General features: G+C 38.5%; 1 protein-coding gene across 3 annotated transcripts in view; it reads right to left on the reverse strand.

Moving 5' to 3' along the window:
* The window catches only part of Cep83 (centrosomal protein 83), a 101,773-nt gene that overhangs the window by 9,303 nt on the left and 69,531 nt on the right, over positions 1-22,939 (reverse strand). For all 3 annotated transcript variants that reach the window (XM_075954508.1, XM_075954507.1, XM_075954509.1), the window contains 3 exons: positions 14,656-14,731; positions 12,420-12,577; positions 10,409-10,538 (listed from right to left, as the gene is read on the reverse strand). In XM_075954508.1, the coding sequence (XP_075810623.1) occupies positions 10,409-10,538; positions 12,420-12,577; positions 14,656-14,731 (364 nt within the window). The remainder of the gene's footprint in view (positions 1-10,408; positions 10,539-12,419; positions 12,578-14,655; positions 14,732-22,939) is intronic.

The following is a 22,939-nucleotide window of genomic DNA, read 5'->3' on the forward strand; positions in this document are numbered from 1 at the left end:
AGGTACTGATGTCTTCAGCTGTTCTCTATACCCAGTAGTCAAAGTAGTTTGCCTTCTTCGTTGAGAGTTCACTGAACTATACTCAGTCTTGCACGCTAGCCCACTTTTAGTCTTAGAATGAACCTTATGTTATTTTAATATAGAATTATACTGAGCGTCCTAACACTTACAACTTTGTATCTGTTTAAATGATGAAATTCTCTTTTTTTTTAGGACTGCAGCATATTTGAACCTCATAAAATATAAGGACATTGTCTTTATTACTAGGGAAAATTAAGACTAATATTATTTCTACCTTAATTATTTAGAAGAATTTACCAGTGAAGCCAAAGGAGGAATTTTCTTTGTGGAAGGTTTTAATTAAAGATCCTATTTCTTTACCCTTAATAGATCTTAAGATTTCCTAATTATTCTCATACCTGCTTCATTAAGATGTTCAAGGAATGTATTCCTTCCATTTAAATATATAATCAGCATAGTTATTCTTATAATATTCTTTTTATTTTTGCTATATGCAATAGGTAGTATTATTTTTATAATGTTCTTTTTATTTTTACTATTTATACAATATGTACTAGTAACCAGTTTTTCATCAGTGATAAACATTTGGATTTGTCTAATTGGTCCTCTGAGGTATCTGAGAATTACCAATTTTATTAATCTTTTTTCTTTTCGGTTTTTTGAAAGTTTCTCTGTAGCTTTGGAGACTGTCCAGGGATTCGCTCTGTAGACCAGTCTGGCCTCAAACTCACAGAGATCCTCCTGCTTCTGCTTTCTGAGTGCTGGGATTAAAGGCCGCCGCCACCCGTCCTTTTAAATCTTGTAACATCTGTATCTGAGAGTGCTATTTTCTTGGCTTTGTAGATGCTGTTATTTCCTCATATGCCCAGTTCTGCGTTTTTAGACACTGACTCACGTCTGCGTAAGGAGGTACAGGAGTGCCGCAGCACACGCAGCGCTCAGACAACTAGTTCTTACAGCAATGAATTCACGAGAAAACTCAACAAAAAGTGAATCCTTTCCACCTGCTGCCCTGTCTACTCAACCTACATTACTGTCGTCTTACACTGGTAAGGGACACTTGCCAAAGCAGATACACCAACACTAATGTATTTCTGTACCCAAAGGGTAGAGTGGCATGAGAACTTTTTCTCTTTGCTGTCCATCTCTATGGTTTACACCCACTGCATGTCCACAGCAGAGTGCTCTAACCTCACCCTTTCATCCATCTGCAAAGCCCAGCAAGCACCGACCTTTCCACTCTCTCCACAGCTCTGCTTCATCCTCATTATACTCGGAATTCTCTGAGCTAGCAAAATGCACTTTAGGTTCTTCCGTGTCTTTGTGTGGCTAGGCAACTCACTTCTTTTTACTGCTAATAATAAATAAACTATTCGAGTGCACCACACTTTATCCACTTAACTATTAAAGGATACTTTGACTGGTTCCAAGTAATGGCAAAAAGCTGCTATAACTGTTTCAATTCTTCATAAAGACGAATGTTCTAAACTGATTTGAGTAAATACCTTGGAATGTAATAGATGATTCATAGGTAGAGTTTATGTAGCATTGTATAAAACTGACCCAAGTGTCGGGTGGTAGCACATTCTGCATTCTCACCAGCAATTAATTATCAAGGAGTTCCTGATGTTCTACATCTCTACTAGTATTGGGTTGTGTATCGGATTATAACCACTCTGGGTGCATAGTGCTATCTCCATTCATATTTATGTCGACCTGTGCATTACATATAAAAATTTGAAGAAACAGCCTTCATCCACTAAGCACTATTTAGCACGGGAACTAAAGAGGAACTGCTCTTTTCTTACTATGTGAGAACACAGCTACAAGACATCATTTATGCACCACAAAGTGGGCCCTCATTCAGCACATAATCTGCTAATGCATGGGTCTTGAACTTCTTACCCTCCTCAACAATGAAGAATAACTTCTATCATGTATGAGTGTAGTTACAAATATTCTCCATACCCCACCTGGTCCTGCTCACTAGCTCCTGTAGCCACTTATGAAATAATCATTCTGAGGTTTAATATTAATAACATACTCTTTGACCTATTAGCTCAGACTTAAATCTTAAATTAACACATTTCTATTATATGATATTTTACCATCAGGCTTGTGGTTTGTTACCTCACATCTTGCTTCCTGGGAGGCTACATTACATCCGCCTGACTCTGCCTTCTTTCTCCCTGCATTCACTTTATTTTCCCACCTAGCTATATTCTGCCCTGCCATAGACCAAAGCAGCTTCCTTATTAACAAATGGTAATAAAACATATTCACAGCATACAGAGGGGAATCCCAGTCACATGACCTATTCCATTCATGACACTTTTGTTATAGCATGCTAAAAATAATAAGGAACTATCCTTTCCCTAAATTGAATCTCATGCTCATCTGCCTGCTGCAGGGTATTGCTGGTCCTACAACTGCTCCCTTTATCTTTTTCTCTGAGATTCTGAAACATCCTACAATTTCTTCCTTCTTAAAAAAACACCTACTCCTCCATGGCTACTAATCCTATTTTCTGCTATTTTTCATGACTAAACTCCCTAGACAAGCAAATGTTTCCATATAACCAGTTCTCCTTGAATCCACTTTAGTCATTGCATATTTCCTACTCCATGGAACTAGCCCTTGTGAAGGTAGCCAGCAATGGCCACAGTGAAATCCACCCTTGGACTTCACATGCTAGCTCATCATTACACCTATTAATGTCACTTGCCCCAAAGTGACCTTTGTGAGGCATTTCTGCACTGGGCATCAAGTACTTCTTTTGGTTCTCCTACCATACTGGCTCCTCTTCAACTTCTAAAGCTCACAATTTCTTAAAGTTCAATTCTCAGATCTAGTCTCTTTTCATTGAGTTTTACTGCTTTAAATACCATTTATATGCCGATGAATCCAGCTTTTAATTTATCAAACCCAGTCTACTCTCTTCTAGTCAATTAGGTTCACGAAGCAGCTAATTTCTCATCTCCACATGGAAGCCACACTCCATCTGAACTCCTCAGTGCCACATGACTGAAACTAGGTCTCTGAGGTAACTAGCTTACAAAGACAACCGTCTACTTTGCTTCACAGTTTCAGAAGTTCCAATCTAAGGTCAGATCTCTCTCCTGCTTTAGTACACGCTGCCAGGAGGGGTTAATGGGACAAATCTCTTCTAAGATATCAGCAACTAAGTGAAGTAGAGAGAATGAGGTCCTGTACTCCTTTCAAGTCCATGTTTTCAGGGACCTTCCACTGCCTTCTAAGGGCCACAGCACTTTGATTATTTCTGCTTGAGGAACAGACCTTTAAGACATGAACTCTTGTAGGTTACTATGCAAATAACAGCAGCATTTCAGAAGTTAACATGTTCAGGGGGTACAGCGATGGCTCCATTGTTAACAGCACTGCTGTTCTAGAGAATTCAGATGAAAGTCCCAGCACCCACATAGGACTCACAACCTAGTTAACTCCAGTTCCAGGGATCGAGTGCTCACTTCTGGCTTCTGTGGGCACTGCACACACATGGTGTATCTGCACAAATGCAGGTAAAACCTCCATATGCACAAAACAATGAGATGCTTTCAAAAATATAATTTTTTAAAAGTTAGCATGTTCAAAAGCTTTACTGGCAAACCCATGCATTCCAGTCTTTTCCATGTCAGTAAATGATAACTATTTTACCAGAGGCTCAGTCTAATATTCTATTGTCTTGGATTTCTCGTTCGCCCTGTAAAATCATTTCAAAGCTTTACCTTTAACAAATCTACACACTGTGATGACTGAGACACATCATTAGATCTTTACCCTAAAAAACCATGGTCACTAACTTGGATGACCACAAAGCTGTCTTCCTGAGTGTTCTTTTGCTTTTCTATACAACAGAGACTGTTTTAAAATGTAGTTCAGATCATATAAACTCTCAATTCAGAAGTCTCCAATGCATTCCTGTTTCATTCAGAATAGAAGCCAGAGCCCCTGTGTCACCTGCCCTGGTACCATGCCTCACCACCCTAGACACCAGAACCTCTCGTGTTCGTCCCTCAGAACAAGCCATCTGTACATGTTTGTGCTTGCTATTATATCTGAAACAGGATCTTCTATGTACATCAGTAAGACATCTTTCCTTTCCTCTAAGTCCTGGTCAAATGTTACCAAGTAAACCTGCCTTAGAGGATGGAACACTCCCTCCCTCATCTTAGCAGGCACCTCCCCTACCCACTACAGACCCTGTTCCTAAAGCACAGAATCTGGTCACCTTGGTAATCCAGTGAACTATACAAAGCACTTGGCATATTTTCTGAACTGTCTTAGTGACAACACTATGGAATAAACCTCACCAAAACGCAGGCCCACCTAGAACCTCAGGACATAGATATAACATCTTAAGAAAAATTGTTTTTTTTTTTTGTTCCCAGTTACTGGCACAGAGTTCCCCCAAACCTAGGAATCTTTTAAGTGATAGGGGTGCCCTTTATAATCAGCAGAAAGACTCTCAGTCTCTCCTATTGGTGGTAATAAAGTGACTTACATTGGGGACCCAGGACAACCCTCAGGATATAGGAGACTACTAGAGAAAGCAACTGGGCACATGATGACAGTTTAAAGTCTGCTCTTCTAACCTACAGGGAGGAGAAGGTAGGTACACTGAGTTCTGCCAAATCTCTTCCACAAACAAATTAGACCTCTGAAGAGCTTCTGTGCCAGGGGACAAAATAACTCATGTACAAACAGCATGGTCCTCTACACCCTACAGTTATCTATGTATCTGTTCCATCTGGTTGTTCCCGAATGGTGTCTTTTATAATAAGTTGGCATACATCAGTAAAGTGCTCTCCTGAATCCAAGCAAAATTTTAAACATCAAAAAAAAAAATCATGGGAACTCCTAATATATGGCCAGTTGGGTTCCTTACACTTGTGGTTAGAGTTGGAGGGGTGCATTCTTAGGGGACTCAACCCCTTAACTTGATAGATTTAACTATCATTTCAGGTAGTTTCAAAATTGAATTGCTCAAGCAAGACCAGTTGGTGTCCAGAGGACTGTGGATTGGTTGTTGGTACTGGAAAGCACCCTAGAGTGATGTGATTTGGGAAAGGGTCTTTCCAGCTGCAATCAAGTTCAAAGGTGATCAGAGTAGGCATGTTTGCATTAGCGTTCCAAGAGAAACACAGCATAAGACCAATGCCTTACAGTACAAAGAAGTAACAGAACTCTTTTTTTTATTTATTTCTTTTTTTTTTTTCTTTTTTGGTTTTTCAAGACAGGGTTTCTGTGTAGCTTTGGAGCCTGTCCTAGAACTCATTCTATCATCCAGCCGGCTGGACTCGAACTCACAGAGATCCTCCTGCCTCTGCCTCCCGAGTGCTGGGATTAAAGGAGTGTACCACCACCACCCAGTTAGGAGTAAGAGAACTCTTATAGGGTATGTAGAGCTAGGTGTAGTTGCACTCAGAAAGCTAAGGCAGGAGAATCAAGCTAGCCTGGAATACATAGAAAATTCAAAGCTTCCTTGCACTACTTGAGATCCTGTTTTAAAACAAAATGGGGAAAAGACAAACACAACATAGATAGCGGTACTCCCCTGCTAAAACCTCAAAAACAAGAATTGGGATTCCCCCTTGATTAGCGAATTAACCACATCCAAGGACCATTTGCCCCCTTTAAAATATGGGCTGTGTGTCTGTGTGTATTGCACATGTACGGAAGCCACAGGCGGATGTCAGGTACCCTGCCGTCAACTCTCTGCCATGCTCACTTTAGTGTTTCTCGCTGAACCCAGAGGTCACAGGTTTGTTTTTGAGCCCCAGTGAGTCCCAGCAAGCCTCCTGTCTCTGAGGCCAACAGCTTGTGGTCACAGAGACATCACTCTTTTCTTGGATCCCACAGCATGGGCATACCCATGGGCATGTCCACAGCACCAGCTCCTCCTCGCAACTCGCTCCAGTTTAGGCTTTCTCCTTACCCATTCAAAATCTCATTTCACTTTGTAACACAGCTGACGCCCTTGTCTTGCGGCTTCCTTTTATCTCTAGTCAGTGTTTCTGCTTGAGGCTAGGCCATGTCTACGTGGACGTGCAGCCAGCACTGCCGATCCGTGTTTGCTCAAATCTCCTTGCACTTCATGTTCTTCATTCCACACCAGTTTCACTTACGTTCTGACAGCTAAAACGACCCCTTTCACCTGTTTCTTTACCAGCATATTGTGGGGTGTTTTTGAGACAGGGTCTCACCATGCCTAGGCTTACTCTAAACTCCTAAGCTCAGCCATCCTCCTACCCCAGCCACCTGACTAGCCAGGTCTACATGCAAACCGCACGTGACTGTATCCTGTCATTTCTCCTCAAGAAGATCTCTGGGAGTTAGTTACTCTCTACCTTCATTCTTATACCCTGAACTTCTATCTAGGTTTCTCACCTCATGGAAAGTTTCTTGCCTTCAGGGTGTTTTTTTTTTTTTGTAGCTTTTAATAAATTTGCTCTTTGACCATTTCATATGTATATAATGGATTCTGAATACTCTTTCTTGTGCCTTCTCTTATCTCCCTCCTATCCCTATCAGCCTTCCCTCCTCCCTACAGTTCCCTTCCCACATTCACATCTTTTTGTTTTGTGACATAATGGTTTAAGTAGGGCTATCTCTGTGACCACGGGTTTCGAACTGTCCACTGGAGTCTGGTGGGCTCTTCTAGTTTACTTATTTATTTATTGAAAGGTGGAAGGTCTTGGTACAGGTACAGGGGTTCTCAAATTAGTGTCTATGTACACGACCTGGGAGTGTTCAATAGTATTATCCAGCTATCTCTTAAACACTGACTTCTTTCTTCAAAAGAGATTACACAGTTGTCAAGTTTAAGGAGTGATGATGGCTTCTCTTCTCTCTCAGCATCATGCTAGCCCAAATAACATGTTTCATAAAATACTCGGAAACTTAAAGGCTATGGCTCATCACTCTATGGGAAAACATTCACAATAGTATTTGACCAAGAACTTCTTCAGGCTGGGCCTGTCGGTACACACCTGTAAATACCAGCACATGGGAAGCAGATGGATCTGTAAGTTTCAGAACTACAAGATTATTTCAGAGAGACTCATTTTAAAATAAAAAAAAATGCAAACTGTTATTTTAAGTGCCTCAAAAGGACAGATAACTCAGTGTGCTCATAGCACACTCAACCAGTGGAGACAGCCGGCAAAGATACAGAGAGAAATCTTCAACCAAAGAACAACATGCAAGGTCCTCGGCCATGCTTTTCAAAAACAAATTAAAAAATGATGACCATATCAACATTGCATTTCCACCAAAGGCTCTACCTAAATACACTTACTAAAAATGATATTAAGTTTTGTGCTTAGAAGTTTAGCATTCTGAATAAACATACCCAGATGGCATGCTTATCTAGCCCAAAGGGAAAACAAAGTTGCTAGTCTTGAGTTTAAGAGTTTTTCATGGGTAATACATTACAAAAAATTACAATTTCTATTCTAGATTACTAGTTTGTGGTTTAAGTCTTACTGCATAATAAAGTTATGATTTTTTTGACATTTAAATGAAGTCCTTAAAGTTTTTTTGCTCCACTATAAATTATGTGTTTGTAATGATAGAAAATTGTGGTAGAAGATCTTTGTTTTGCTTTGAGACAGTCTCATTGTGAACTCTGCTAGCCTGGAATGCCCTATGTAGACCAGGCTGGCCTCAAATTCACAAAGATCTTCCTACTTCTGTCTCTGTCTCCAGGGTACTGTGATTTAAGGGTCTACATTACCGTGACTAGCTAGGATGCTTAACTAAAGCCAGGAAATGGTAAGAGTTAACTTACACTAATTGTTCTGACATAGGAAATAACCCATGTGAACCATGGCTCTAAGGAGAAAACTTAAAAGATATCTAGACTCAAAGGAAACGGGAACTAAAGAGTCGTAGAGCAATGGAAAGAACAAAAGAATATGAGTAGAAAGGTATGGGCTGTATACCAGAGATCCAAGTCAGGATCTCCCTACCTTGGTTTTCTGAAACAAAATCTCCCTAAGTAGTCCAGGTTGGACACACCATTCTTGCCTCAGCCTCCCAAGTGCTGGAATTATAGGTACATACCACTATAACTTGAAAAAACTGGGTCCTAACAGGTCAAATTATCCTGGTTATCTACAATGTCAGTTCCCCAATTTGTAAAAGCTATCTGAGGGCTAAGGTCACTTAAACCCCTAAAATGATATATTCTTAAATACATAGTACTCTCTCACACATAAGCACACACACATGTGCGCGCGCACACGCACTTCTTCAACTTCAACTGATAAAATTAAATTCCTAGGGAAGTGTTCCACATGGTATACTAGATAATGGCTCTAGGTCACTGGATTGAACAATTTGCTAAGACTCAAATCATAAATTACATATCACATATTTAAAAGTGAAATAAAAGCCATGTGTGGTGTCCCATGCTTTTAATCCCAGCACTTGGGAAGCAGAGGTAGCCAGATCTCTGTGAACTCAAGGTCTGGCTGGTCAAGGTAGCAAGTTCCAGGCCAGCCAGTGTTACATAACAATACTCTGCCTCAAATTCAACAATGAAAAGGTGAAATGAGAAGCTGGAGAGAGATGGTACAATGTTGAAGAGGAAGTAACCTGGAGTTTGTATCTCAACACCTACCTAACAAGCCAGGCTTCTTATGCAGACCTGTAACCTCAGTGCTAAGGGAAGCTGAGAAAGGAAAAATGACGGGAGTTTGATGGCTTTCAGTCTAGCCTCAAAAACACACCTGAGCTCTAGGTTCAGAGGCACCCTGTCTAAAGAAATAAGCAGAGAATGATGGAGATCCTCTACGCATAATAGGGGAGTCTGCCACCTCCATCTAACCCCACAAATAAATAAATAATTTAAAAATGAAATGGCACTATGTTCTCACCCATCAGTTGGGTAAGTATTTGAGAAGAAATATGTTAGCATTATTACAATAGCAGAAAAATACTATTTTGTAGGGTTTTAAGTATCCTGTCCTCTTTCTGGTACACCTACAATCAGTTGATAATCCCTGTCACCACCGGATGTCACTTTTACTCCAAAACAAGTTAACCCAAATTAACATTGATAATTAGGAATACGGCAACAAAAAAGTTTATCTGCCAAAGATAAATAGCTCACAATACTTTCTAGAGATTTCTGAATGTTTCTAAACTCCAAACAGTACAAGAAGTACAGTAGAATTGCTAAGATCATCTGGAGTCGTTAAAAAGAAAAATCACTGAAATGTCATCAACACTAATAGCCTTTCAGAATTTACATATGGACAGAAAGGAATAAAACTGACAAATAAGAAGAAAAAATGTGCTTCCATGTGGATAAAAATACTGGGTTTCTTCTATAAGAAACATTGTCTTCTGATCTCAATCCTATATTACTTTTAGTATCATGAGAAGGACTTAAGTTATTTATATTATGCAATTAATGAACATTTAACCCACCCAAAGTTATATGGATATTAAGATACCGGTATAACTGTGCAGATTTCTTTCATTCACATAGTCTTTGTCCTTCACAACCAATGACACTACAAAGGGCCCTAACTCACAAATGGAGACTTTTCAAATGTAGACACACAGCTATGTCTTTCCCCACACCCAGGCTGCTGAAAAGAACAGCTGAATCACTGGCACACTGAGTCACTGCTGCTGATGGGGGGGGGGGGGGGGTCGGTCTACGACAGTCCTTGCTGAAGCAGAAAGAAGCTATAAGTATTGACTACATGAATCATCTGGCTACTTAATGTACATGAAGTACTACTGCATTGTTTCCAAGAATGTGAAGTTTTTGGACTAGAAAAACATATGCCTACAAAGGACAATTTAGAACACATCAAGGTAGCAATTGTCAGAGTAGCTTCAGAAGTCAGGGTAAGTCCAGGATCCCACTGGGGCAGGGAGACATTTGTTTCTCTATTTGCTGAGTTGGAAACAAGCGTTCTCTTTTGTCATGTTGTTTTAGACAAAGTCTCACCATAAAGCCCTGTGTGACCTAGAACTTACTGGATAGTCTTGGGAAATTCTTACCATTCTTAATCCAGCTCAGGAAAAAAGACTTTAACCACAAAAGCAATGTGATAGATGTTACGTATAGTTAAAACAGGTCTAGTCCTACTACAACTTAAGTGAAGAATGAGTCAGACACATTTGCATGGATTGGTACTGAAAAAAGCATCTTTAAGAAAATAAATATTAGCTCTAAACATTTTAAAAATACACCCGTTAGTTGGATTTTTTCAATTGTCTCTGCGAGATTAATAAAAAAAATGTGATGTTTAGGTATCAAGTCAAATACACCTCAAAATCTCACCCTCAGTTATTCTTGGACAATGACGCTTGACTCTACAGAAACCATTCTCTTAAAGCCACTTGCCTTTTTCTGAGCAGTTGCAGCTCTCTGTAGTTTTTCTTTAGCCTGATTATACTTTTCTTCTCGGTCCGTGATTCGCTCATGAAGCTTATGCTTCTCTTCCAACCACTGTATCTGTTTTTCCTCCAGTGTCCTGTCAGAGAACATGGGCACAGACCAAGGAATTTGACAGCAGTTCTTGCATCAAATAGACACTATCACAAGTGTTCTCAAACTCCCTGCCTGCCTGACCACATCCCATCTTTTCCAGCCGAAGTGACTCTTATATGGCTACATATTTCCTCACACTGTCAGTAAAGAACAAGTTTTATGAATATGACACTGTATTTAAAGTACTATAGACACTATGTTTACACTAAACCCCTAGAGTAAGGTACTTCTATCATCTTCTAAATAAACAAGGAAACTGAATTTAGAGCAACTAAGTTGCATTAAGAAACATCTTACTTACTGTCAGGATAAGCACTTAAAACCTGAACAATGATTACAAACACCAAGCTATGAACTGTACCTACTAAGGGCAATTAAAATTCAAGTCTGATGCCAGGTGTGGTAGCGAACACCTTTAACACCAGCATTCCAGAAGCATAGGCAATTTGATCTCTGGGAGAGCAAGGCCAGCCTGATCTACATAGCAAATTCCAGAATAGCCAGGGCTATATAGAGAGACCTTATCACAAAAACAAAACAAACAAAAAAAACCAAGCTGAATATTAAGTATTAATGAAAAATATTTTTCTGTGTAAATTTTGTATAAATGATATTTTAAGTTGTATCCTAGTAATAATATAATTTAAAAGTTACCCTACATACTTATCAATAATATGAATTTTATCATCAATACTATATGGCCATTAAAAATGAAAATAAAAAATGTTAGATTGCTTGTCTAATTGCTCATACAGATTTTAAGTATATTGGCTGAAACAAAAGTTAAACTCTACTGATCTAGAAATCCAGTATCGTGTTATGTCTGAGCCTGGGCACCGAGAACACAACTCAGAGTTCTGCACATGCGAAACAAGCACTTTACTGCCGAGCCCTCTCCCCAGCTACTTGGAGCAATGCAGTGGATACCAGTGTGAAACCAAAGTGAGTGCCATTAGAATTCTTATACTCATTTTAATCAAATATCCAAGGATCAAAAGATACACATTTCTTCTTTGGCAAAACAGAAAAGTTAGAGCCTCTGGAATGTCACAACACATTATAGAGATGAATCTTTCTAACTGCCTTCCCCATACATAAAACTCCATCTATAAAACATAGACAAGCCTTAAAATATGAAAAACAGAAAAACTGAAAAGTTTTATGTGGTAAAATTGATTTAAGAACAAATTTGGAGAAAACTGTCCTATAGATAAATAAAAATAGCATGCTATAAAAAACAAAGCAACTATAAAACAGTATTCTACATTTATTTGTTTTTGTTTTTTAAAATTTATTTTTGTGCTGCTAGGGATCAAATCCAGGGCCTCTGTATAACAGCAGTCAACTGTACTGAGCTACCCCCCGGTCCCATTGTACCACATGCCAGAGTCTTCTCAGAAGTACAAATCCTGAGCATGCCCAGCATTTCCTTACCAGTTTACTGTCTACGACTAGACAATTCCAAGATGAAAACAATACAGATAAGTAAATTCAAAAGGAGAGAGAGAGAGAAAGAGAGAGAGAGAGAGAGAGAGAAAGAGAGAGACAGAGCACAATCCCACAACCAAATCATTCTGTTCTCTGGCATTCGGAACAGATTTGGGAACCATGTTCTGGTCTGCTCAATGAATAAAGGTTTTTCTTTAAGAGTTTTTGGGAACACTGTGCTCAGAATTTTAAAGTCCTTTAAAGGACCTTTTATCCATGCCTAAAACTTTTAAAAGCAATTTAGGAGTAAAAGTTCATTTTAAAAGAAAGAGAAAGTACACAACCTACAAATACACTCTGTTTTAATCATCAATAAAATATACTTTATATAGTAGAAAGAAAAAATAGTTTGTACATAATAAAGAGCAAACTGTACTTTTCAACTTCTAGTTGCGCTTTTTCAGCTTGGCTTCTTAAATTTCGGCATTCTTGTTTTAATCTTTCCACCATGTCCTTCAGCATTTGGTTTGAATTCAGCAAGTCATTCTCTGACTGTGTCAGGGAGGTCACCTGGATCTGCAAATGACTGATTTGCTTAAAAGAAAAAAAAGAGAGAGAGAGAGAAATAAAGACACTAAGACATTCATTAAGGCATGTGAGAAGCAGAATACCTCCCCCTTCAGAAATGGCTCTCCCAGGTGGCAAGGCCCACGGAGATGTCCTGTGTCATTTCTCACTATACCCACAGACTCAATACCATATATTGTACTGAAGGGTTGCGGCATTAGGAAGGTTGAGAGAACTGCTCTAGAGCCGCTTATCAGCACATGTATGGAACTTCATCCCCATCTCCCCTCACATGGAAGCACGCTTTCCTCACGGTATGCTGGAGTTCTAGACTGAATGGCTAGAAAGACTTAAACGGTTTTAAGTTGTGATTAAATAGACCTCACTGGGGAAAATTATATATCACATTTTTCATAAGCCATTTTTATTTAATCAACTAATATATGTTTTCCTTTCTCTTTCACTTCAACTTCTCTTTAGCCATTCTCTGGAAGACCTTTCAGAGTCTACTGAATGACGTGACAGAAATCAAAAGAACCCACCATCAGCAAGGATGCAGCTCAGTACAGGATACTTGTCTACTTAATATGCATAGAAGCCTGAATTTGGTCCCTACCATCACCAAAACAAAAACACCACCATGATTCAAAAGTTACTATAAACAGGGTCTTGCCACACCAGTCCAGGCAAGCCTCAAACTCATGATCATCCTGCTTCAGCCTCCCCAGTGCTAGCATCACAGGCAAGTACCACCATGCCCAACAAGAAGCAAGATTCTTAGTAGAATAAATTAGTTAAGTGGGGTGGGGGAACCATTATATGGCTGATTGTATAAAAGTAACAAAAGATAGGACTATACATATCCATGGAGCAATTACTAGAAAATGGTATGCCTCAGATTTCTATTTTAGAATAAATTTCTTCATCTAGAACTTACTCCTTTTTTTAAAACTGAGGTAGATAGCATTAACTCTGTATTACAACTTTTTAACTAAGCAACCTTCAAGAAACTTAACTCTAGATCTAAGTATTATAGCCACGTCTCTCAAAGAAAGAAATATTGTACCCTACTGGTTAAGGTTCCCTAACTGCACATGCAAGTAATGCCAGGTGACATGTAAGCACTGTTCTCTCCCAATTAGGGCCCCAGAATTGGACAAGCAAGATAGTATCTGCTGAAGTGCAAAAATCCTAAGAGAAAATAAATACTTCAAGCAAAAAGAAAAAAAACAGAATTCAGAAACAAATAATATGCATTTTATCCAACATTAGAGAAATACTTTCTTTAACTTAAACTATTAATTTCAAAAACAGGTGGTGGTGGTGCATGCCTTTAATCCCAGCACTCAGGAGGCAGAGGCAGGTGGATCTTGAGTTCAAGGCCGGCAGAACAGGCTCCAAAGCTACAGAGAAACCCTGTCTCAAAAAAAAAAAAAAAAGAAAGAAAAAAAGAAAGAAAGAAAGAAAGAAAGAAAGAAAGAAAGAAAGAAAAAGAAAAAACCCAAAAACCAAAACAAGGGGGCTGGAGAGATGGCTCAGTGGTCAAAAGCACTGGCTGTTCTTCTAGAGGTCCTGAGTTCAATTCCCAGCAACCACATGGTGGCTCATAATGAGGCCCTCTTTAGGCCTGCAGGCATACATGAGGCAGAACACTGTGTACATAATAAATAAATAAATCTTAAAAATAAAAAATTTAATTTTTTCCCATAAATACAACTCTTGTATTTTATACAGATATAGCAAGAAAAAAAAAACCCACTCATTAACCCATCACAGAAAATAAATTTACATGTGTAACTTAAAACCTGGATATTTCTAATTAATTTTAAAATTCAGAATGTCAAAAATTGTCATTTTAACAATAAAAAATTTATCACAGGCCATAACATACCAATATATTAAGATAATGGCAAAAGTAAAACAAATCTACTAAATTATAGCAGAAAAAATTTGAAACATCTTTATATAACAGCTTTAAAAGTATATTATCAATTATGCTAATTGGATTACAAAGTACTGAATATGAGTAAATGCAATAACTACATAAAATAGACTTAAAAGAAGCATCTAACAAAATAAAAGCAAAATGTGTATTACAATCACACCTGTTTCAGTTCAGAATTTTCAAGTTTTTCCTTCTCTGCCTTTTCAGTATTCACAATTTGTTGTTGAAGTTTTAACCTAAAAATCACAACCAAACAAAAAGATTATGAATCCATAATTCAATTATTTCAATGAACTGACAATCATTATACTGAGTGGATGATTGACTACAGGCATTATACTGAATCCAAAGCCTAAGTATTTAGACTCCCAGCAGCTACATTATGTCTACATGAAACAGCACGAATTACTTCTCTTGAACAAGAACTGGAGTATGGAGGGGCATCACTTCTATTGGGGGTACTGGGAAATCCTACAAGCAGACACTGATGGTGAAGCTTTTAATAAACACAGAGAACACCTGACCTTCAGTGGAAAAGTTCAGGATGTGTGCTCACCACACCAGAAGCTAGTTTAGAAGCCACTCATGACCTATAAAGCGTACAGATTCTACAAAATGCTACTTGGCTTTCAGTTTACAAGGTTACAGTTCTAAAAGAAAATTAACTAGCATAGAACACTACCCTGCACTCTCTAAAGGACCTCATAATCTTACATCCCTGAGCTAAATGGTCAGTAGAGAATATGATTTGCATGGCCAGCCACAGCTTTTGTGATATCTACAGGAAAACGTGCTAATTAAGTTTAACAGGATGGGGCCCTCAAATTTCTTTTAAAAATTCTTTAGAGCAGGGCCATAGTGGCCCAGGCCTTTAATCCCAGCACTTGGGAGGCAGAGGCAAGCAGACTCTGAAGTAGAGGCCAGCATAGTATACAGATTAAGTTCCAAGATAGCCAAAGCTACACAGAGAAACCCTGTCTTGAAAACAAATCAAAAACAAAATACCTTTTAGAATAATTTTTAAAAATATTTTGAAAGAAATTAAAAGGCTGGTCCAGTGGTGTGAGCATTTGCTGCTCTTGCAGACAATGGGTCTGGCTCCTGGCACCCACATGATGGTTTATAATCATCTCTAACTCCAGTTCCAACATCCAGTGCCCTCTTCTGGCCTTGGCAGGTACGCACATGGCTGTAGCACAAACAGTAAAAACCTACTGCCAGAAATTGGGGTTCAACCTGAAACCCAGAAAAGCAAAGCACTCAAGCCACTGGAGAAGTCTGACCTCAACCAAGGCTGGGCCACCACAGACTAAGCAGCCAGAGCCTCTCTCTCCTCCGGTTTTATACTCCCTCTAATGCTGGGGTTAAAAGGTGTAAGACTCCCTAGTACTAGGATTAGAGGTGTGAACCGCCACCACCTGGATTTGTTTCGGCATTGATCTTGTGTAGCCCAGGGTGGCCTTGAACTCACAGAGTTCCATCTGCCTCTGTCTCCAAATTCCTGGGATTAAAAGTGTGCGCCACCACTGTCTGATCTCTAGTGGTTTAGCTTTGCCCTTCTGATCTCTAGGCGAGCTTTATTTATTAAAACATTAATAAAATGTCACTTATATTTCCCCCCTTTGTCTAAAATTAAAAAGAAGGCTATAACTAATGTATAAGAAGAACTATATACAGTAAGTACAATAACTATAGACAATATATACAGGCAATAAGTACATCAATAATGTCTAGTCTATTTGTATTTGACAAATTCAGAGAAAATACTCCATATATATCCTATCTTGGTGAGTCCGAAGTATTGTACCTAATTTACTTTCTATCATAACTTGCTTTCTGTGTCTGGTAAACAAGGAAAACTATATCTAGTCTTCAGCTCCCTCAGAGACACAAGAAGGAAATATTAGCTTTTATTAACATTAACTAATTAAGGAAATAATATACATGGTACACGTATGAACGCAAGCTATAATACAGTCATACACATAAAATAAAAATCAATTCATTAAATTCTTCAAATCTTTACCTCAAATATAAATCAACTGGAATATGCTTCTATATGGCATGAGTAGCATGCCTTACTTGCCCAATTAAAATGTGCTTACTGGGGCTGCAACTCTCTCAAAGAGAGTGATTTAGACATAGTTAAGACTTCAATAAATGTATGTTTAATGACTGATCTATGTAAAACCTGAATTTGACACTGGATGTCTATAACAAATACAAAACAGTGTGGAAAACCCCAGGGGTCACCTTACTGCTTCTTAAAAGTTTATACATAAACGCCAGAAACAATAGCTCTCAAGCAGCACAGCGGTTCTCAACCTGTGGCTATCTCATATCTCAGCCCCTTTGGGAGTCACATATCAGATACCCTGCGTTTCAGATATTTACATTAGGAGTCATAACAATAGCAAAATCACAGTTATGAAGAAACAATTTCATGGTCGGAGGGGGGTCACCACGACATAAGAAACTGTATGAGGAAGCATTAGGAAGGCTGAGAACCACTGCAGATCTAAAGAAGACGCAGCCATGCTTCTCCTTGTTCTTTACAAACAGGCACAATCTTATTTCATAATTCCAGTTATATTTTTACTCTCTAAATCATTTTTTACATTTGGGTATGTGTGCATGCTGCAGCAAGTGTGAGGGTAAGAACAAGTGTGGAGCTTGGCTCTCTCCGTCCACCAAGTGGGCTCCAGGGGTTGAACTCTGGCCTTCGGGTTTGGCGGCAAGCACCCTTGTCCACTGAGCCCTCTCACTGTCACCTGCTCTCTCAATACTATGCTCATTTGCTCCATTAAATGTTTATCTTTCTTGACATTTTTTATATAGCCCAGCTTGAACTCCAACTTATTATGAAGTCATGTAACTGATATAAGATGACTATAACCTTCTGATCCTCTTGTCTCCACCTCCCCAAGCGCTGGGATTATAGGCGAGCACCCCACTATACCTGGTTTTAGGCACTGGTGGGAAATCTAACCCAGGGTTTCACGCATGCGAGGCAAATACTCTACCATTCTATATCCTAGCCCCTCTTTCATTAAATGTTTATGGATGTTAGTCCTTCTTGATTGCTGAGCTAATAAAGAGTTCTTTCTACAAAATCATGATGATAAAAAAAAAATCCCAAGAGTTCAGAATTCTGTTGTGTGTTAGGGTCAGAATTTGAAAACTCAGGCTCTAAATTTATCTCACTGAGGTTAAAAATTTGGATAGACTTTGTCAATCAGTAAGACGGTCCCTAAAGTCAAGGCTGAGGAATGATTATTAAATGAATTACACAGATATGAATAAAAGCAACAGTGTCTTACATAAAGAACTGAAGGCAAAGAAACCACACTAACAACTATCTTAGTAAGACATGAAATAGTAGCACTGTCAGCACAGACAGGGAATGCTGTAGAGTACAGCCCTTCTCCAGTCCACAGACAACACTGTCACCACAGACGGAGAATGCTGTAGAGTACAGCCCTTCTCCAGTCCACAGACAACACTGTCACCACAGACGGGGAATGCTGTAGAGTACAGCCCTTCTCCAGTCCACGTTACTCAAACAGTACCAGTTTAGATTCTAAAACTGACTGAAGATATTCTTCCCCAGGAGAAAAATTAGTCCATGCTAAAGCATAATAACTAATATAAAATTCTAGAATATAACAGACTTTAACATAAAATTAATTTGTAAGTATTACAAGGGTTTAAGAACAATACTAATGGTTTTAAGTCAAAATAACAAATTCGAGAAAAGTAGATATTGTTTCAAAAGATTGGTTATTGAATAAAATGCATATTCTCTTGATTATTACAGATCTTGGATATTTAAAGTATGTCCCGTCAAAGTAAGTCATATAACAAAAATGCGAAGTACAAAATACTTAAGTGAAGGTAATTTTTAATTAGGGGATTAGGAAAGACTATGTAAGAGAGAATTTGAACTGAGCTGTGAAGGCAAAATACATGTCTGAAACAAAAACCTAGATATATACTGTAGGTGAAGAGTATAAATGAAACAAGACCCTAACAAAAATATAATTAAGAGCACCCTTCATTTTGGAAGTTAATAATTATTTTCTATTGCTATGACAAGCACCATGACCAAAAGCAGCTTGAGGAACAAAGGGTTTTTGTTTTGTTTGATTTTTTAGCTTACAGTGTAGAGCCCATTATCCAGGGAAGTCAGGGCAAGAACACAAGGAATTAGTGCAGAGGCCGTGAAGGATCTGTTCACTGGCTTACTCTTCATGGCTTACTCAGCCTGCTTTCTTATAAAACCCAGGACACCTGTCCAGAGGTGGCCCCACTCCCTATGAGTTGAGCCCACCCACATCAATCACTCATCAAGAAAATTGCCCACAGACCAATCTGGTGGAGGCATTTTCTCAGAGGTCTCTCTTCTCAAGTGACTCTAATTTGTGTCAAGCTGAGAAAAAAACCTAACCAGGATGAAAAGGAAGTTGGCAGATGAGAAGGAAGAGAAGCACCAGGGCTACCAGCTTCAGTGTCTCCAGTGAGGGAAAAACAACTAAAGAAAAGAAGAGATTCACATCTTTGAAAAGTATAGCTCTCTAAGAGATGACAAAGCCCAGGGCAGGGGCAGTTACATAGGATGATAAAGCAGATTTAAAGTGCTTGAGTGAGGAGATACAGTAAGATCCATAGCCAAACATGAATAATTCACGAATATGGATTACTGATGGCAAGGAAGAGGAAATGAGATAGTTTGAGCAAGGTATCAAAGACTCCACTACTGTTTAAAGATTACCTAGTAGAGGATAACTGGAAAAGAAAAACGAACAGAGATAAACTAGATGCAACAAATATCAAGGGAAAAACCATTTTAACCAAACTTGGTCAAAAAATGATCTGCAAACAAGAACAGAGTTTCCCATTGCCGATTTCCTTGGTTGATTCTTTGACAGTAAAAGATGGATTAATTTCCACTTAGAGGGGCTGGAGGTTGTACGCTCTCTCAGAATTCAGTGAGAGGCTTTAAAAGGGATCCAAACCACTTTCTAGATTTTTCTAACCTGAACTGACAAGTAATTGTTCTGCTTTCATTTTGACATATCATACTTGCCTCACAGAGAAAACAGTAGAAAATAGGACAAGGAGAAAGAGGAAAAAAAAGAAAGAAGAAACTTCTATCTGCTTATAGTTGTCAATCCAAGTGTCCAAGAAACAACAGTACAAACCCTGTGCTTTCTACACTTACGTCAGCTAACAAAGTCTTTTTATTTTCTTGTAAGAGTTTGTGTTAGAACACTATAGTTACGGAAAGTGGACTCACATTTAACCTCCTATAATTTTTATGTAATTAAACTTACAGGTGACTTTATAAACTTCAAGAACTGAATAAGCAGTACAGCATACTATTGAAATACAAAATGCGTGTGTGCATGCACATTCAAGCACACAAACATGCACTGTCTATACAGACACCTGTGGAGGTCAGACTCCAACACTGGAAGCCTTATGCAAAGGCTTCACCTTGTTCTTTGAGGCAGTGCATCTGATTAAACCATAAACTCGCTCTTCTGGCTAGATGGACTGGCCAGCCAGTCCTGGAAACACTTGTCATTGCTCTCCAGTGCTGGCATTACAAGGGAGCATGACCGTGCTTGGCTTTTTATGTGGATGTCGTCAGGGATCCTAATCCAAGTCTTCATGCTTGTGCAGAAAGAATTTTACACACTGAGCCATCACCCCAGCCACAATGAAATACTTTCTAAACTATTATTCTTTACATTATAACAGATTAGTGGTGGAAACCACTTTAATAAAAACAAATCACTAGTATATAATAACTTAAAGTACCTCTAAAGCATACATTAATATCTAGATCATCAGCTACTTATCATATAGTATTATTTTTAAGTAATGGACTTTTTTCATTATTATTTATACTTTTTCCTGTCAGGGCTTTTTTTTTTTTTCTTAAAAAAAAAAAACCCTAGATTGTCTCTGACCTACTACAGATTCTACTAAACAGAAGCTACAATTATAGTTATTTTAGTTAAAAATAAACACAGTTGGTTGATTACATTTTAAAGCAGTAAATAAGAAATGACATCACAATTCTGTAACATTCCAGAGGGAAAATTATACAATCTTAAGGAATCCTCCTTCTGAGAAACTGTACATGGTTAGGGGTCCTCATTTTAAATACAGGGCCAATCACATATCATAAATGATCTGGAGAGACTCGAGAAGAATAAAAAAATTCTCAAAAGTGACTAAGAAAATCTAAAATGATTTATATTATAGACAAGTTAAAGATGAAAACTGTTTTGTATTTTATTACATGTTCCCAAATAAAATAAAACAAACACTATGGGGCAAGTCTATTATTGTCTTTAAGTAATGGCAGAGGCTGAACATTGTATCACTAAAGCTACAGACACTCTAAGCAAGAGAAGTACATTCAAGTTCAAACAGAAAACATTCTAAATGGCCTGAGACCACAGTACGATAAAATAACAGATGGGGTGCTTCCCGAGGGAGGGTAGAGACTAGAGAGCCTCACAAAGACTGTCCAGAATAGTTAAGTAAAATATTTACCTAAATGCAAAAGATGGGTAAGACTGGCTCTCATAGTCCAGTGCAGACCTACAACTTTAGAATTAGCCACCAACAGTGTAAGCAATCCTAAAACCTAACACCCACACGTCTGTAGAGCAGTTCTTTCCTAAGGTAAATGAACTAAGAAGCTTGCCTCAAAGCATAATCTACAGCTTTATACAGTTTTAAGTCATTTATCTTTAATCTTTATAATTAGCTAAGTCAATAAGATTTTTTTTTAATTTAGAAAGCAAACACAGGGATGTGCAGGTCCTGAAGGACAGATTGCTAGCACTGTATTATGAACGTTTTCTGCAAAAGTAATTAATAAGAAAGCCTTACCCACAGTGTTAACTAGAAAACAACAACTGTAAGTAAAAAGGATAGTGCTGCAATACCTACTCCTAGCAACTCATCTTTCATGATCCTGTCTGAAAGACCGTAGATGCAGCACGTAACTCATCCATTCAAATGAGAAAAGCACAACTTATATCTTGTTCACAAGCAATGCTATACTATACGACTGCACCTTGTATAGAAAACACATTTTAAAAAAGAGAGCAATACAGAAAATTTAGCAAGGAGACAAAAATGTGCCAGACAAATGGAAGCAGTATGAAACACGTGAAATAATGACATCAGATAATGTAGAATTCAAGTAAAAAAAGAAGTGAATGACCAAGGAGAATTTTGTAATGCAAAAACCCACAGCTGATCATCAGAACGTAACTTACAGTATGCTCCAAACAGCTCAGCCACCACCTTTATGAAGCAAACCTCAAGCACAGACAAAACACACTAGTAATGAGACTTTACTATTAGTTATTTCACACAGAGACATCAAATGAACACAAAATAAGAAGTACATAGAAGATCTGTATTTTGTGAGACAAATCTCAATGGCAATATGTGTGTATGTGTGTGTGTATACACAGCACACAAATACATAAATATATCAAATGTTACCTGATGGCAATGGTTCAACTTTACAATGGGAAGGTTCATCTTTCACCAGGCTAGCGATATACAATAGAACATGCCCTTACAAAGACAGCCAGTGGCAGCACTGGATAGCCACATGAGGATTAAAACAAATAGCTGACATTTTATAGAAGACTGTGGTGGTGTGATGGAGCCAGGTAGTAGCGGTAAACACATTTTCAACTTAGGTGGGACTGATTACATTGTAACTCATATCAGTTGAAAAGCAACTGTACTCACTTAACTTTATATATGGTTACTAGATCCAAAAAAACTGACCATATGCTATAGACATGAGGCAAACAAGGTAACCAGTTTATGCAAATTGTGAGACAATCACTAGGAGGCTAATGCAAATGCCAGAGTCTGCCTATAAAAGCAAATGCTGCGGGGCGGTGGTGTCGCTTGCTTTTAATCCCAGCACTCGGGAGGCAGAGGCAGGCAGATCTATGTGAGCTCGAGACCAGCCTGGTCTACAAGAGCTAGTTCCAGGACAGGCACCAAAACCACAGAGAAACCCTGTCTCGAAAAACCAAAAAAAAAAAAAAGCAAATGCTGAGGCTGAGGCTAAGGCGATGGCTAAGTGGTTAAGAGCATTTGTGGCTCTTGCAGAGGACCAATATTTGATTCCCAGCACCCATATGGCGGCTCAAAATCACCTGTAACACCAGTTCCATGGCATACAACACCCTCATTTGAGTTCTGAGGGTACCAGGCACATACACAGCATACATACAAGCAAGCAAACACTCATATACATAAAAATAAACTAATTTTTTCTTTAAAATCAAATGTCTTTTTAAAGTTCATATCCTTATCTTACCTTAGGACTGCCCTTGACATATCAGATCACAAATGAAATATTACTGTGTTGCATAACGTAGAAATATTTCTAA

The sequence above is a fragment of the Microtus pennsylvanicus genome, chromosome 20 (genome assembly GCF_037038515.1).
Source record: "Microtus pennsylvanicus isolate mMicPen1 chromosome 20, mMicPen1.hap1, whole genome shotgun sequence".
Taxonomy (NCBI): Eukaryota; Metazoa; Chordata; class Mammalia; order Rodentia; family Cricetidae; genus Microtus; species Microtus pennsylvanicus.